Source organism: Lycorma delicatula, chromosome 3 (assembly GCF_047948215.1).
Source record: "Lycorma delicatula isolate Av1 chromosome 3, ASM4794821v1, whole genome shotgun sequence".
NCBI lineage: Eukaryota > Metazoa > Arthropoda > Insecta > Hemiptera > Fulgoridae > Lycorma > Lycorma delicatula.
The window spans coordinates 48,757,349-48,776,398 of NC_134457.1; the positions used below are offsets into that span (position 1 = coordinate 48,757,349).

The window sequence follows — 19,050 nt, forward strand, 5'->3', positions numbered from 1 at the left end:
TCAAGAAATGCAAAGATACCGTTAAGACTGGCAACACAAATCTAGTACAAATCGTTGAAAAGTATATAGGTGGCATTTTTGAAAGTTATTAAACCACATGAAATACTACTTGTAAGCAGAATTTTATCATTATCATAAAAAAACAGTAAGTATTCTTTCTCCCTCCAGTTATTTTATACTGTACATAACGAAAAAGTTTTTGCAATCTGTTAAAACTTAATCTGTTTTATTGTTAATAAAAGTCAACATGTTTAAAATTTTATTTGTTTTCTGTTGACATTACTTACATCAATCTTCTTATAATTAAATTCTCTACAATTTATGTTTAAAAAATGTAAGTAACACAAAATAAGTAGAACTCTACAAATAAAAAAATTATTGCACTATCTTACCATTTTAAGATGCATTTTAAATAAAAAGTGATAAAAAAAAAGATCCAAAATTATATCATAATAGCTTCCAAGGAGATAGTTTAACCCCTAAAAAAATTTATCTAAAAGCAATGTTTTTTAAGTGAATCAAATAAAATTTTAAAATCCTATTTTTAATGCTAACAAAAACAAAATTTTTAATTTTGCACAAAAAAATTAGTACAAATAATTCTTTCTACTATAACTTATTTAATCTTTTATTTATCTTTTAATGCATTTTTAGCAGCTATGATCCTCTACATAAAACTAGTAGACTATGTTATTTTTTCAAAATATACTTCTAGTTAACACTCTCTTGTATTAGTGTTGTTTGATAAATCCATATTTGTAAGTTAGAACTTACAAATAGTGCTATGTTCAGGTCCTTTTTACTTTAATGCATCTTCAATAATATCATACACTAAGTTTCAGATATAATCGTAATTCTTTGTTGAAGTCACTTGAATAAAGTACTGTGATGTGAAAAAATGAAAAAAATTTTGTAAGGTAATCAAAGATTAGTCTTTATATGCAAAAACAAAGACAACTAAAGCCACACTGAACAAATAGATTTTATTATACTTGGTAATTTTCGAAACAGTCATATGGGTACAATTATGCTGGACATTCTATACAGGCTGTTAGAATTACAACTACAAAGAATATTGAAAAAAATTATGATTTAGCAACTGAAAATAGAAGATTTCTAATTCAATAGCCATCTCAAATAGAATGGTGTGTCATAATTTAAATCAATACCACATTAAGAGTTAACTGTCCACTTTGTACTAGCTCAAAATTGATTAAAAGCATGAAGTAGTAAACATTTCTATGAATAGTTTGGGGTTGTTTAAATATAAAACTAGAAGAATTGTTATCCCGTCAGCTGATCAGACAGAGCTAGATCACTACAATATGAAACCAAGGCACTGTTGAAACAGTAGGTCACAGTTGGGAAACTCACTTCAAAGGTGGCAGAAAATGTTCAATCAGTAAGAATGGTTTGGCCAGTCTTTTCGGAAGTTCATGGTAAAATTTTCATAAACTTTCTGGAAAAAGATGAAATAATAACCAGGCAAAATATTATGAATCTTGCTGGATTGTTTAAACAGGAAAATAAAAAAGGACCACATTTAACAAAATGATAAAGAAGGTTCTTTTTCATCACGACAATCCACTAGCTCACACAACTGATTGCATCAACAAAGCAGTTTGAATTACAGTACAGAATTCAAAAATTTCCACATCCCTCTATTTAACAGACTTAGCACCTTCTGCTAATAGTAAGCTTCCAAATGAGAAGCGACATGATGGAAAAAAATTTAAACAAAATGAGAATTTATTGATGCAACATCTGCAAATTATGATGATTTAGATAAATCTTATAAGTATGGGATAGAAAAACTTAAGTATCATTGGATTTATATAGACTTAAAAGGAGATTGTGTCATTCATGTTATAACTTATTAGATTAACATTTCATTGTAAAATAGTAGTGAAAAGATTTTATTAGCGAGTTTGATGTGTTTGTTACAGTTTGAAAACTATTTTATTTTGTATTTTTAAAATTGGAACACTTCTATAGAAAATGCAATAGAAATTACAAATTTACAAATGAGATATACATAACCATATATTTTTATCTTTGAGTACTGCAATACTAATGCAAGAGAAGCAGGGATACCAAAGATTTCCTAATCAAACTGAGCCCTATGACAGATACTTACAAGAGAGGGGAAGAGATAATCATTTGTAACTAATTTAGAAGGAAAGTAAAATTGTGAGCAAATATTGCGAAAATACAGCAAAATAGATTAACGGACTATTTACTATATGGAGAGCAGTATCATGAAGGTACTGTTTATCTTCAGCCATGTAAAATCACCACCAAGTAATGACGAGCTTGGAATGGTGACAATTACTACCCAATGTAAGTTGCATCATGTTTATGCTACAAAGATATGACTAGTTACGGTGTGCCAATGTTTCAGAGAACACTAGCATAGCAGTGACATTCAGGCTGATCATCCAAGCTCGCCATAACATTGCAGCTACTGTACAACTCTTAAAACATGATTATATCACACTATCAATTAGTAATAATGGTTGCCATACAAATACTCTTCTCACTGATAAAGCAGCAGTGCATTACACAATAAAGCAATAACATAATGCATAATAATATATATAAAATATATAATGTATAATGCAATAATGTAATAGTACAAGTGTTAATAACAATACAAGTAACAAATTGTATTTGGAATAACAGCAATCCTCATCCAATCTCTGAATCACACCTTCCATCATTTTTCAATTAATGTTGTAAAGTACAGGGTGTCCCATATAAAACACAACCCATCAATCACTCATCCATGAAATTTCAAAAGTCAAGCTTACGCCCCTACTCGTTACTGAAATGGACTCGTCCAACATCTGAACATCGCAGCGACGAAGTAGAACACTATCGATAGTAACAACAATGCAATCATAACGTTCAGTGAATTGCTAAAGACAAGATGGTGTTTTCACTAGATGAACGTGTTTTCATTGTTGAGTCGTACTTCAGTATGAAATCAGTGGTTGCAGTGCAAAATTTGTTTCGCCATAAGTACCCAGATAAACCAGCTCTTAACAAAACATCAGTATTAAGGTTAGTTGCAAAATTTAGAGAGACTGGTTCTGTGTTGAATACAGATACAGTCACTGAAATCAAAGACCGATTACTCGCCTCGCCAAATAAATCGATCAGACGTTTGTCTGCTGAAATTAATGTCTAAATCAACTGTTCATCGGGCGACCAAATAATTACAATTACGACCTTATCGCATTCAAGCGGTTCATCAACTTCTTGAGCCCGACAAAGAAAAACGGCAACAATATTATCAATGGTTCCATTGATTTCTGTGTGAGGGAATTAATGTTATGGATTTGTTATTTTTCCAGATGAAGCTCGGTTTCATTTGGATGGCTACGTAAACAGCCAAAACAGTAGAATTTGGAGTGCTGAAAATCCCCACGTTTATCACGAAAAACAATTACACCCGCAGAAGTTGGGCGTGTGGTGCGTGATATTGTGGAAGAAAATAATCGGTCCTATTTTTTTCGAGTACACCATTAATGCAGAACAATATCAGGATATTTTATTTCAGTTCATTGCACTCTTGGAAGAGGAAGACAGACACTGCTGGCTACAACATGACAGTGCGACATCGCACTAAACAGGTTCAACTTCTGATTTCGTTGAGGAATTCTTTGGTAATCATAATATCGGTCGGGTGGCCACCAAGATCTCCAGATTTGACTGCGGCGGATTTTTTTCTACAGGGTTACCTGAAAGAAAAAGCCTACAGCAACAAACCACGAATACTTGAAATTCAATATTGAACAAGCTGTATTAAATATCTAGCCACAAACTTTGAAAAAAGTTGCAAGAAACACTGTAAAAAGAATCGAAGCTTGTATTCAAGAAGATGGCGGCCACTTCCAACATTTACTCTAAATGTAAGGTAATGGATGGTAATAATAAAAATTACATTTACATATGCCTTTTTATTATTTCAATACCTACCAATATAAGGTTGGATTGCATTTTATATGGGACACCCTGTATAATACATAATGTTCTGATCAGACATCTATTCTTCATCAACTCTATAACTATGACTATCAACATTTTGTTCAAAATAAGCTTCTGTTTTTAGAGGATGTCTCTATAATACAAACACATATGTATTATGTATTTCCAGCAGGATTGAATTACCAACTCACTCAGATTGCCACTTAATTCAGCATCTCAATGAAATTTTTCTAATAGATGGAATAACAAGAGGGGACCCCTTGAGCATTGCCAGCCAAATCCCTGACATGAATCTTTTAGATTTTTTCATATGGGATTACACATGAAGGTTAATAATATGCATAATATATATATATATAGTGTATGCCAATGAAAATGAACTTTTAGTTGCATCCATAAATGGATGTGCTGGGAAGAAACTTATACTAGAGCTTGATATTTTGAGCAGCTAATGTATATAATCACTGTAAGTGAATTAAATGGAATTTTTAATAATTTAAATAACTACTTACTTTTGTTACATAATTATTTCAAAAGCATAGACCTACCTTATTTACAGTTCAAGATTTTCAGAATTTATTCAAGGTTTGATTTTTTGAAATATTATTTCATTTCTATTGATCTTAGTTACATCAATTTTCAGAGAATTAAATTCTCTGAAGCATAAATTTACCAAATCTAAAAGAGCATGCTTTTGACTATAATTGTTTAGTTTTATAACAACCTTCCGTATTCGACAGAGTCTCATTTTTTCCATTTTTTATTTAACAATGCATATATCACCAATCATGTTCAATGATTTATGCCCTGTTTTAGTATAGAATTATCTGACCTTTAAGCATAAAATCTGGGCAAAATCTTTTACTAGGTATTTCTTGAAAACAAAGCGTTTCCAAAGCAAGTTTCTGAAAAGATTTCATTATTTTAATAGAAGGAATATTCCTATAAATTACAGAAAAGACTTCCTGGAATGTTCTGTATATTTTTTTTCATTTCATTTAGAAAAAACTAATTATAAGAAGACAGAAGCTAGTAAAAAAAAGCTGTTCCATGGTCACACAAATAACAAAATCCATTCTTTTGGAAATCTAAAACCTAAAATCTCTTACAATAGACATTAAAATATTACAGTAATCAATAAATAAAATAATATCAGTAAATATTACATCAACCAATACATAGAATACATGAGTAATGTAAAATCACCAAATATTGCAATATAATTTAAAGAAACTCTTCAAATTTCAATGTAGACTGAATATTTGTAAATAACCAGACCTGTAAGGGTAGGTCAACACTCCACGGAGCCCCTCCAATTTTACAAGATAACTGAATAGCAACTTTTGTAGCAATTGACATTGCTCCCTTGCGAGTCATTGTCTTTGCACATAATACTTGAGATGGCACTGAAATACATAAACAGATAAAAAATTAGTAGAATTTTAAGTCATAAAAAAACAGAGTAACATATATAAGAAAGGAACTCAAATAGACATAAACAGAATACATTAGCTCAATAGAAAAGAAAAAACATCCTTACTCCAGAAAACCAAAACATGTTTGAGGCAATTTTTTTCATTTATTAATAAAATCAAGTAGCTTCTTCATTAACCCATTCACTGCTGGAGATAACATTGTTTTTCTAAATAAACCCTTTATTTTACCCATTAAAATATTTTCATAAGAAAAAATATCATCACTCAGAATTAACATGGTTCATATTAGGCAAAAAAATGTCATTTTCTGAAGAATATGAGACATATAAAGAATTTATATTATAATTTATTAATCTGAAGATAACAGTTGCAAAATATTTAATTTTTTTTTTTTATTAGAAAATTACTTATTTTCTTTGCTGCAAATGAAATTCTTGAAAAATTTTTGAATATACGTGAACTTTACTTTTTATTCGTGAAAAAATAACATGGTTTTTTCAGAGCTTACATATTTGTCTAGTTTTTTCACATGTTCTGAAACAACATGCCCTATTTAATCATAACAAACATCTTCTGGTAAACTCTTTTTTGACAGACATCCTTCTTGGTTGCCATCAGTGGTGAAGGAAAATTATTTTTACTTTTTTCTTCAAGGTATTTTTATTCCTTCACTCATTTATCAGTGATAATAAAAGAGAAAACCTAAAATCAATTGAACTGATTTTCCTATTAATTTCAAGTCTGTATTATTTTCCATGAATTTTTACAGCATTTATAAACAATGGCCACCACAATTATTTTTTCACGCACTTCAATTCTATAATTTTCAATACCATTGCCACAGGAATCAACGCCACTCATACTTTTACTATATTCTGCTATAATTAATGGCTAAGCAATCATGGTGTCTTTTCTTACTTTCTGGCTGTATCTTTTTGCATTTTGAAAATTGATATATACCATTGTGGTTATTGGCCACTGTCACTACCACATTATCATTCCAATAGCAACTGCAAAAAAAATTTTTCATCAAATGTACCTGTACTTTTTTCTGCATTTCAGAACTCGTTAATGGGCAATTAGAAACCCTATTTTCTCTGATAGTGCCAGTCGCAAAATATCCTTTTTCGTTAAGTAAATTAAACATCATATGGAAAAAATAAATTATAAAAAAAAATTCTATGCTCATGAGGATTGGATTCAATATTTACAAATCTAGTACTACTTGTGTTCAAAGACCATATTCAGTTTTTTTTTGTTTGCACCTCTGTAGAGAATAAATTTGTACAAATACCAAAGTTTAAAACCAACCCTAATTAGTTTTCCCATGATAAACACTTTTTCTGAATGGCTACCAAATCAAGGCAGTTTCTTCATCACTAGATAAATTAGGACAAAAAATTCCAAATTGTAAATTCTAATTTTTGACTTCATCAAAAAATGGCCATATTTTTGTGAATTTAGATTGCTTGTCAAATAATTTATTATCTGAAAGATGTATGTTTCATTTAATTATCCTAGACGTTGTACAACTCATTGAATTTTGCACCATTTCAACACCCTTATGTTCATTCATCATCCTACTCCAATACATATCTGTTTGAGGTAAGGTATGATAATCAGCCAATATTAAAATTGCAATAAATCTTTTTAGATATTTAAGGAAAAATCAGAATGATTATTATAAAGTGAATAATTTGTACTAAATTCTAAAATCATATTCAGTAATTCTCCAGAAAAATATTTTAAGGGACAATTTTTCTGCCAGTTTATTCTCTATAAGCTCTGTTTGTCTATTTTCTACTGAAATTGGCAATTTTTTAAAAATGGGTTCAATTTTCTTCTATTTTGAAAATTTTTCTTCTATTTAAAAATTGTAAACCTTTATTCTCCCTGCAGCTGGAAATTTGAACTTCAATGTCTTTTTCAATATGCAAATGAATCTCAAATGTACTGGCTGTATCAGTTGTACCTATATCAGCTAAACGGGTCTCAGTTTAACAAATTTCATAAATTTCTTCTTAGTCAGTAAGTTCATAAACTTAAGGTGGAATATGAAGTTTGTGCCAAAAGTAAGTGTATTGATTTTACTATGGATGAACAGGTAATATAAAACGTCCTTCATGTATAACAATGCATAGATAGTGTACCTTTGTTGCACATGCATATTTGTTTCCCCTGGATCAGCTGAGTCAATCATGCACTACTGCTGTTCGTGTGTAGTCATGTTTTATAACCTCGTTACGTTGTGATAGAAAAATATTGAACATTACGCTATCAAATTTTGTGTGAAACTCAACAAGTCTGCCGCAGAAACATTTGATTCTTTAACCAAAGCTTATGGAAATGCTACTTTACTGAGAACTATTATTTTTAAGTGGCACAAAGCTTACAAAGAAGGCTGAGAGAATGTTGAAGATGACCCTCGTTCTGGAAGATTAACCTTGTCAACAAATGTACAAGCTTGCAAGCTGTGATGGCAAAAAACTGCTGATCGAGTGTCAGGATAATTGAAAAAAAAAATGGGATTGGATACAAATGCAGTTGACAGAATTTTAAAAGATCATTTGCACATGTGAAAAATTTGTTCATAACCTTACTGAAAAACTTGTCTAAAGAGCAAAAAGAAAACCAGGAGGAAATTTGTTAGTTTTTAATGAAAAGACTCAAAATTGAGCCAAATCTTTTGGATAAAGTAATAAAAGGCAATGATGAATTATGCTGTGAATTTTTCAAACATGGTTACCAGCTGAGATACTTATAAATTACACTGATAAAAAATTTTTTTTGTCTTGTTCCTTTCACTATTTGGTAACATAATATTTATCCCATTCGCAAAGAAAACACATGTACTTAGTATGAGGTCTATTCAAAAAATATGTAAACTAACATCATAAAACAAAATGTACTTTATTTAGAAGTTACTTCTCAGGGTCCCCTTCAAAGTACTCCCCTCGCTGATGCATACACTTATCCCAACTGGACTGTTTCCACTTTTGGAAACAGTGCTGGGATGCTTCTTTTGTGATGTTCTTCAGTACCTTTGTCGCAGTTGCCTCAATCGCAGGCATCCTCTAAAATCTTCTTCCTTTCTAAGGTCTTTTGAGTTAGGGAGAACAAGAAGTCACAAGGACTGAGGTCAGGTGGGAAGGGAGGAGGGTGGAGAGGAACAGTGATCGAGTATTTGGCCAAAAACTCACGAGTTCTGGGGGAGCATTGTTGTGATGAAAAAAACAGTCACTACTCTTCCACATTTCTGGCCTTTTCCGCTGGATAGCGTCCCATAGACGTTTGAGAACTTCCATGAAGTAAGTCTGGTTCACTGTGGAGCCTTGGGGGAGGTACTTCTGGTGGACTACGCTCTAAGCATAAAAGAAAACTGTCAACATCACCTTCACATTGGAACATACTTTGTGCATTTTTTTGGTCTGGGAGATGTTTCACCCAACCACTGGGATGACTGAACCTTTTTTCGATGTCATAACCATACACCCAAGATTCATCACCTGTTATGATCCTTGACAAGAACTTTTCAGCATCTTCTGAAAATTCAAGCAATTCTTGACAAGCCTGGACGCAATGGGCTTTTTGGTTGTCCATCATCAGACGTGGAACAAATTTTGCAGCAACACAGTGCATCTTCAATTTTTCAGTCAAAACCTCTTAACATGATCCAACTGATATACCACACTCTTCAGCAAGCTCTCTGATGGTCAGATGTCAATTTGCCCGAACCAAGAGGTTGATTTTGTCTACGTGTGAGTCGTCAGTTGACGGGGAAGGACGTCCAGGATGCTCATCGTCTTCAATCGACTGATGACCATCTTTATAATGTCCATGCCACTTAAAAGATGTCACATGCTTCATAGCAACATCACCATAAGCTGTCTTGAGCATATCAAGTTTCACTTGCAGATTTTCAGAGTTTAACACAAAATTTCACAGCAACTCTTTCTGCCAAACGAAAAAACACACTTCACAAACAATCGTGTAGCTAAGCAACCAATAATGACATTTGCAATCAAAAAACTGTATTGTAATCAAATGATCTGTACGAACATGGTGACACCAAGTGGATTTGACTGGAACCAACTGGACCCGAGTAATTCAAACAGTCTACGTACTTCTAGAACAGAAATACCTCATATAGCCTAACTGCATGCCTTAACAAAATAGCAATAACTTCCAATCACCACATATGTTCCAGTTATGTTTTTTATAATTTATTATTTCAAGAACGTCTTCAATCAGATCGTAGGTCTCTTTCAAATTAATACCATAAGCGATTGGTATCGAAGGATATTTGTTACTGTTGTGTAGTAGAACCACTTTTAAACAATACTTGGTCAAATCTATGAAAAGGTGCCAGTCCTGAGGTTTATAAACTCATCCAAGTGCAACATAAGCTCATCAATATTTGTGCAATAAACCAAATTATTCTCATCAATAAAGTACAGAGAAAATTTCTTTTTGTTGGCTTCAAAAGCCCGAAACTTTTGTATTTTTTTTAAAAGTAAATTCCAACCTTGCAGTCTTGATCCTAACAGTTCAGCTTGATTTTCTGATAAATTTAAATCCCTAACCAAGTCATTTAATTCACCTTCTGATATAAAATGTGGCTTATTGGAAGATAATTCAAAATCAAAATCACTGTTGTCTTCTTCAGTACTGCCAGAATCTTCATTGCTGCTTTCGAAATAAACATTCACAGGTGGCTCAGAACTGGAATAATTTCACTGTGACGTACAGGTCTGATGGCAGATTGCCATGAAGGAGATTTTACAGTATGTTTAGATTTTTTTAGACATTCCAGACACTAGTTAAACAAAAGTAAATTGGTTACATGATCCTTTGGTTCATTCCAAACCATAAGTACACCAAATGGCAAAGCCTTCCGTGTACCTTTTAGCCATCCTCTTAAATATACAGAACAATTAGTGCACACAACATGAGGAGACCACATCTTATTCTGATCACCAATTTTACACTGAAATTGTAAATGATATGCTTTTTTTTAATTAAGGTGTAATGTTTTTCTATCTGATTTTATGGTAAACTCACCACATTCATAACAAAAAGCATCCGCATCATTTACACAATTTCGAGGCGTTATAACACTACACTGTTAACAAACTTAAGACTGAACATCAAAATTAATTCATTCCTAAATCCAGTGCTTAATACAAACACAGCTTTGTTTTCAGCTACATGTTTTGACCTGCACAGACATTATTAATCTTGTACATGAAGGCTCACTCTTCAGTATTAGATATGATGTCATAATATGTGACTATGATATGATTTAATTCTTTGTCTAGTATTGTTTATTTTTAGTTTACAAATTATGTTAACAAAGTTAAGCAATAAGAAATGAGCTGACAAAAAAAACTTAAAATGCTAACTGTACGCTGAAAAATTAAAAAAAATCCTTTAATTTAAATTAAACATTTTTTCAAAAGTGGTGGGTAATAATCTGAGTTCATGTTCATTTTCAGCATCAAAAACCAGATTCAAATTATGTATTGTATGTTAGGAAACAAAATTATGTTTAATAAAATATTAAAAAGTACAAATCCACCTTATCAGCAATTAATTTTGAATTTTCTCAAGATCTTTCAGTCCTTAGACCATCATCAGATTAAAATATCATTATAAAATAAAGTAAAAAATTAAGCAGTTATGACCAATTGCTTAATGATTGAAATTTACAGTGTAATTTGGTGGAATAAAATAAAATCAACAGGAACCATGTTATATGAATGATATTTTATAATTATCTCTTTATAACTACATTTAGGGTGAGTTTAATCAATTTATCATCTTTAAAAAAATTTTTGCTCATTAGATTTTTTTGTTTACTGTAAATTTTATATTTTTCTAAACCGATGTATTATAATAATTAAAAGATATGTCTAAAATTTTCATAAAAATATTTCGGTTGTATTATGATCTTTATCTAATATATGTTTAGCAAAGTTCGAATTTTCTGGTTTATTGTTTTTTATACTATCCATGTGTTTTTTTTTTGCACGTTCAGAGAATTTACAATTGGTCATATATCATGTTACAGTTTTCACAAAATAAATTAATCAAATATATTAATAATAATTATAAGATAAATAATAATGATGCTAATCTTGATAAACAAGGGGTATATAGTTTGGGGTTGTCAAGATTATAAAAGGATATATATTGATATGACCAATCATAAATTCTCTATATGTGCAAAAGAACACACGGATAGTATAAAACAGTGCACCATGATAATGTGCCAGCTCACACTTCACTTTTAATTCCAGATTTCTGATGAAGAGAAACATTTCCTTACTTCTGGGCTGCAGGGAGGTTGTGGAATCTAGCTACATATGATTTCTACCTCTTCTCTAAGTTGAAGGGTCATCATTTCAGGACGATGGAAAACAAAAAAAAAACTGGAAACTGATGAACTACACATACTTAAGAAAAATTACTTCCGGTAATGCTATGAACACTGGAAGAAATGTTGGAACTGCTTTGCAACTTCCCAAGGGTCATACTTCAAAGGAGATAACTTGTAATTTCAGGTAAGTCCAATAGATAATTAAATAAAAAATCAGAACACTTACTTTCAGAACAAACCTCGTAAGTTGCATTGACGGCAGTCGCTTGTGAAATATTATCTTCCAATTTCTTCTAAAATGTAACGCATTTCAACTATTCAACTATTAATGGCTTTTCAAAATTCCTCACTTTAACAAATTCTTACTATTTAATAAAAGAGGATTAATAGTTTTAAATATATTGAATGGGTATGACAAAGTAAACACTATTTCACTGACATATGAAATTGACTGTGCACGTAGTTGTAGAAACTTAACATTTAAAAAAATAATGACTTCTATTAAAAATAGTAAAATCAGAATAAAAAGTAATGACTAAAGAAAACACTGTATCAATGCCTTAAAATGATAGAAACACAAAAATTTAACAATTAAAACCTAAAAGTAATACAACACAGGATTGCGAAGTTATTATTTGTAATTTATGAACAACATGTTGCATACCTAGCGTGTGAAAAGGTGCATCACATCATCCCACCATTATTTTTAACAACTACTATTCATTATCAGTTTTCAAAAATAAATATATTTCATGAATTGATGAATAACAGCAACACTTAAATAAGGAAATGAAAAAGAAGTATTACTTTTAACAAGCATATTGCGCTCATTATATAATTTATACAGAAGGGGTTTATTGCTATTTATCTTTATTTTTATTATTTTTCACTACTCATGAGTTGGAGCCGGTGGGTACAAATTATGCTAACTAGGAACTTCATAGTAAAAAAAATCTATAGTGAGTGAGTGTGTTAGTTAAATTTAAAGACAGACAGTACACAGTAATAAATTGGTATTAATGAATGACTGTGCCGAATGATGAAGAAAGTATTATTGTTAAGAAATTACATTATCATTAAAATCCTCTTTTGTACAAGGTGTCCTGGAGGTGCTGGACACACTTAACGGACTGATTCACTATATCAAAATAAACAAATTAATAAAAAAGGTCACGAGGGCAAATGCACACCTAACTTCATTTTCCCTATTCACAATTTTTTTTTATCAATATTTATACCTTAAGAACAGATTGAAATATTTTAATACAATATTTTATACATATATCCAAACACCTTTAGGGGGGAAAAACCATTTTTTGGAAGTTTTATTTTTAAAAAATCTAAAATGGTGGCAAATTTTACTTTTAATCAAATATAAATTTTAACAAATTATGTTTTACTAGAAGAAATAATAACATAAAAGCCACCTTCCTCCATGGCTGAGTACGTTACATCTCAGCATTTCATGCGGACGTCCTGGGTTCAAATCCCAGTCAGGCACATCTTTTTATATGCTACCAATATTTCCACCAGGCTAATGATCATAGCCATTGATGCTCACTCTTTTCATAATAAAAAAAAGTGTACAATAAAACCTTTTATTGTAAACAAAATAACACCTCATTTCTATAGCCGAGATATATATGACAAATTTCTTGATCAACTGCATTGCAAAACTTATGATAATTTTGTGCCTATTTAAATTTCCTTCACTTATTGAACTAAAAAAAATTCTAGTACTAGTAATAATTATTAACAATTCAAAGAAAAAAAACCATAACTTTGGACCAAATCCAACAATAAACATATGACAAATTAATCTAAGTAAAGAAATTCATTAGTTAACTGTTTAGATTTTAGATTACTTACACATAACATTCTTTGATTTGAGTAATAACTTACATTTGGAATTTATCATATAATCTAACAATTATTACGCTTAAACTCCTCCTTTTGCATGGATATATATTTGCAAAGATTGTTGCCAATTAAGGTGCTTGATCAGTTTTCATATGATGAAAGCAGTAACAATTCTTTCCTTCAACTCTTCCTGCATTTTTGGTTTATCAAACCGATATGTTCAACCAAACTGCTATATTGAACATAAAGCTGTATCAAATAGCTTGATGTTTAATACGGTTTGATAAGTTCAAACCATATTAATTTGATACATTCAAACCAATACATGGAGTAGGTATGATTGTCAGGCAGGGAAGTTTATAGATTACTCCTCTTCCAATCCAACAGACCTCATATACACAAACAAGGAGAATAGTACATCTGGTTTGTGGCAGTAAGTCTAGAATCATCTATTAAATCCATTGGTTAAGACTAGTTTCCAATGGAATATCTTCAATAAGGGAAGGTAATACCTTTTTTAACAATGTCAGTAAGCTTCACCTGTCAATTTATTTTCAAAATATTTGGGTCCAATCAATTTTTCCACTAATACTCTTGATCATACATTTATACAGAATTATTATGAAAATTACTTTGTCACAATGTGAACTTGTCTGTTACAAAGTTCTCTGTCTAAAAAGGCTTTTGAAAATAAAAGTATTTCTCTTAAAGCTCTGAAGGTATTTTTGAAACTTTTTTTGTTTCGCATTGTGATTGTAAGTCTGTGCATGGGCTTAAAAACACAAAAAAAAACAACCATAAAAAGTATTATTTAATAAAATAAAAGTAAATTTGTGATTTAATTGAATTACACGTCATACAGAGTTTATTTTTTTTATTAAACCATTTTATTAACACTTTCTTATTCTTTTTTTTTTGTATTCAAGTCCTTAAATTTTATGTAGCAAATTGTAAATTTTAATACCAATAAATTAAAAATTCTTTTGCCTAACCTTTTTATAAAATTTAGATAATACATTTTTATTCTTGTATTATTGATGTTTCTGAAATAATCTTTTAATTTCAAATATACAGTGTCCCACAAACAGGTGTATGATTTTGACTTAGTATCACTCACCCATTCCTGCATCAATTCAATTGAAATTTTACACTCTTAATAAAAGTTCTGAAACTGTTCTGAGAAAATTTCTATCTTCTAGGTTTTTAATCATTTTTACCAGCTATTTTATAATAAATAAAAATGAGGTTTACCTGAAATTAATATTTTTATTTGAAAGCTGCCATTTTGTTTCTATACATCCTAGATGGTTGAAATTTTCAAAGAACATTTTTAGAACCTTCATAAAAAGATCTGTAAATTTTTAATACAGTTGATGAAGGAATGGGCAAGTGATACTAAATTAAAAGCGTTTACCTCTTTGTGAGATACACCATACATACATACAATTCCGACTAACAAAAATAATAAATTTTTTATGATAATTATTAATTTATTCATTACTATTATTCAAATTAGTGAAGAAAATGAAAACAGGCAGAAAACTGAACTGCAAAATTTTTATGATGCAATTAAAACAATTTCAGTCATATCTAACCTGCTCATAAACTGATTGAAGAAACGAGGAGTTGACATTTTATTCACAATAAAAGGCTTAACATTTTTATTTTATCTAGAAAATATAATAACTTCGATTAAACTAATATTTAATGAATAAACAATTTTAATGGCTGCCATTTTGGAATCTTTTAAAGATACAGCTTTATCTTGTTTATTTTGTAGATGTTGTACGTACATGTTCACAAACCAAATCTTACAAAAATATTTCTATTCGTTCTTGAGGTATAAATATTTATTGAAAAACACAAAATGGGGCAAAGGAAAATTGAAACAAATTAATCCATATGCCCACATGAACTTTTCTGTTTATTTTGATGGCCTGAATCAGTTTCATTAAGTTTGGCTAACACCTCCCCCAGACACAGTATGTATAAAAGAGCAACACTATAAAAATGTTTTTAAATTAGTTAATAAGCAGGAAAAAATTTAAAGAAATAAATAATCTATTAACATATCATAAGAGACAAAGAAAAAATAAACAGATCCTAAAAATGTTAATTTTAGGGGGAGGAAAAAAACCCCACGAACATTCATTTTTCAGGCAAGACTCAATACTTTTTTCCTGTTTAGCCTCCAGGAATCACTATCAGGTATTATTTCAGAGGATGATATGTATGAGTGTAATCTTGTACAGCCTCAGGTCGACCATTTCTGAGAATTGTAGTCAATTGAAACCCAACTACCGAAGAATACCAGTATCCACAATCTAGTATTCAAATCTGTATAAAAGTAACTGCCTTTATTAGGATTTGAATGTTGGAACTCTCAACTTGGAAATCAGCTGATTTGCGAAGACGCATTCACCACTAGACCAACCAGGTGGGTTAAGACCTAATACTAAATTGAATGATAATTTCACAGGAATTAACTAATCATAAATACAGTACTTACTTGTGTATTTTCTACACCTTTTTACAGGAAAAGATTGTCTTAAAAAATGAGAAATGTGAGAAATAAAGAATTGGATTAATTACTTTATACTAATCTTTAACTATACCCAATATATTAAAGTTCATAAATCAGTACTCTGAAATTGCTACATTTTACAAAAGAACTAAATGAAGTCACAGTATTTGTGTGATACCAGTGGCAGCAATGTATGACAGCCTAAAAAAAATGATATTAACATTATGTTGTTTCATAATTGTCCATTCTTACATTTGTTATGCTATTAATGGAAGAATGTTCGTGGTAATAGTTTGAAAATTAATCTTATTAATTTAAATAGGCTTTAACTTAAAATTATTGTCACAAACAATAACAGCAATCCATCCACGGGTTTCAATGGTCAATCGTTACATCATCATCAGCAAGTCAGTCGGCAAATTAAATATCATCCTCACTATGATCAAGTGCATTCCATAGCCTGTTTTCTTGAAACGTTTTTTCAATAATTCCTGGTGAAATTAACCTCCAGCCACTCAGGATCCACTCACACATCAAATTTAAAGTTGGCCATTTAATTTTTCCACTTTGCATGTATTCATGTTTGCTTTCAGACATCCATCTTGAATACAGCTGGCATTGTGTGTCCCTGGAAAGGTGTTTTGCTGGCATATCCAGAGGCTGCAACAGCGATATTAAGCCATCAGGAATAACAGCCCCATATATTTGTTTCTTCAAGGTGTGACTACTTTTTTGCAAAATCAATCATGCAAAGTTCTGAAAGTAGTAGTGCAGTTATTATATTTTACTTTTGACATTGTCACCCTAACAAACTTTCCCACATTCACGGCTTATTAATCACACAAACAGATCAAGCTAACTGAAAGTGGGAAAGGAAGTGATAAAATTCGCAATTGTACAGCAAACAAAAGAGGGACAAATGGATGGGAGCATGTACGAAAGTGTCGATCTTAGCAGCAAATAACTTCTTTTGTTGATGTGTTCAATGAAATGCAAAGAACCGCTGCGTTGCTGGTTATATGGTAACTAACAGTTTTCTACAATGTTGCCATTTCACAAAAATTTTACCCTGTGAAAATTGTGAGTTAAAATGCAGAAAAGAAGCTTAAAAAGTGACGTGCAGAAATTAAGTGAAAGCAAAGATTATGCGAGCATTCAAGTATTATATTAAATTTATAATGTAAATGTTTAACTGTTACAAATATAAATAAATATCTCATGACAATATTAGAATATCTGTAATAAAAAATGTTATAATAAACAATTTTATCAGAAGTTTTACCTGGCCGATCTACATTTGTTTTTTTCTTAATTGCATTGTACCGATCTGCTCGATTGTTTGATACAACACACATAACTAATTTTGGTACATCTCTAGCTAAAATTCTATCCAAGGCTTCAATAACACTACCGGCTCTATCATCCATAATTTCTTCACTATAACAAAAGATTCACTCCAATTTTCAAACTAATAAAACAAAGAAAGAAGTTTTCAAAAAACAAAGCCTTAGAATAATTTAATTAAAATATGTTAATCATCTAAATGTTAATATTGTATTAATACATATTTTAAAACGTTTTTGTTATACTGTTAATATCAAAAATATTTTTACACAGAATATGTACAAATCCCTGTTTCCTCTCCATTGAACAAATATCTCATCACACTAAACACAGTCAAAAACTATTTATACGCAATCAATAACAGTTTAATTCATACACTCTCCACTGAATGAATGAACATCTCATCCAATTACCTTAAGCACAGTCAAAAACTATAACACAACCAGTAACAGTTTAAACCACACCCTTATCAATTTTCATTTATTTTACATGGGGTTACTTTCTACTATTACCAGATAAATTCAACCTATCTCTGATTTCACAGACAATCTGACCAGAATCAACTCATCTTTATAATACAATACTGAGACGAAAGAAAAGTATGTAGATTAATGTAACATTGACATAAACAACTCCAATTACTTTTCATACATGTAAAAAGAACACGTGCAAAAACGCCCAATTTCTTTCAGAATTATTAATTTATATATATAATCCTTTTATAAAAAAAGTGAGTCATGCCACATGATAGTTCATTTTTTCAAAAACAAAAAAATACTAATTTTAAAACCAAATTTAAAAGAAATTTTGTGAAAAACTTTTTAAGAAATCATAAATTCCCAAGAATCATGACAATGTGGGTGAAGAATTAATACAATCATACACACATATAGGGTGTATATATTCCTAAAAAAATAATTTCTTATACTCACACCTGAATTTCTTTATGAACATTCTCAGGGCAGTGATAAGTTAACACTTGCAACAATAAATCAGAAACGGAAAACAAGCAACAGCAACTTTTTCTGGCACAGTAAATTGCAAGGATGCTCAGATTCCTATTGGATCCTAAAGAGAGAGATGATGCCAAGTTGATTAGTGCCTTGCACGAATGTACATTTTTACATTTCCTAATTCGTCTAATTATCATTAAAAAAAAAAGGTGATTGAGAGAAATTCTATTTACATATTTGAATTAAGCATGAAAAATTCTATTACTATCACATATTTTTTCTCATCCCCCCAAAAAAAATTACATTGTTCCTTAATGTAATTTACATTTGTTCCTTAATGTAATTATTTATTTGAAAATTCGTACTTTTTGTGACAACTTGACCAGAACTAATTAATTTTAAGAAATAAATATAAAGAAATTAATCTTTTTTTTTTTAGGTGGCAGTGGTGCAGTATTTGACAAAATCTACATGACACAATGATTGTGTGAAGTTGAAGTGAAAGTTTTTTCAAGACCATACATAAAACGCCGTACTTCTGATGAATGTTTAAAATGATTATGA

At 30.5% G+C, this 19,050-nt stretch overlaps 1 protein-coding gene across 5 annotated transcripts in view; it reads right to left on the reverse strand.

Annotated features, from left to right (window-relative positions):
* Positions 1–19,050, reverse strand: part of LOC142321570 (piwi-like protein Siwi) — a 118,734-nt gene that overhangs the window by 19,710 nt on the left and 79,974 nt on the right. For all 5 annotated transcript variants that reach the window (XM_075359771.1, XM_075359766.1, XM_075359770.1 and 2 more), the window contains exons 12-13: positions 17,472–17,626; positions 5,269–5,396 (exon numbers count right to left, since the gene is read on the reverse strand). In XM_075359771.1, the coding sequence (XP_075215886.1) occupies positions 5,269–5,396; positions 17,472–17,626 (283 nt within the window). The remainder of the gene's footprint in view (positions 1–5,268; positions 5,397–17,471; positions 17,627–19,050) is intronic.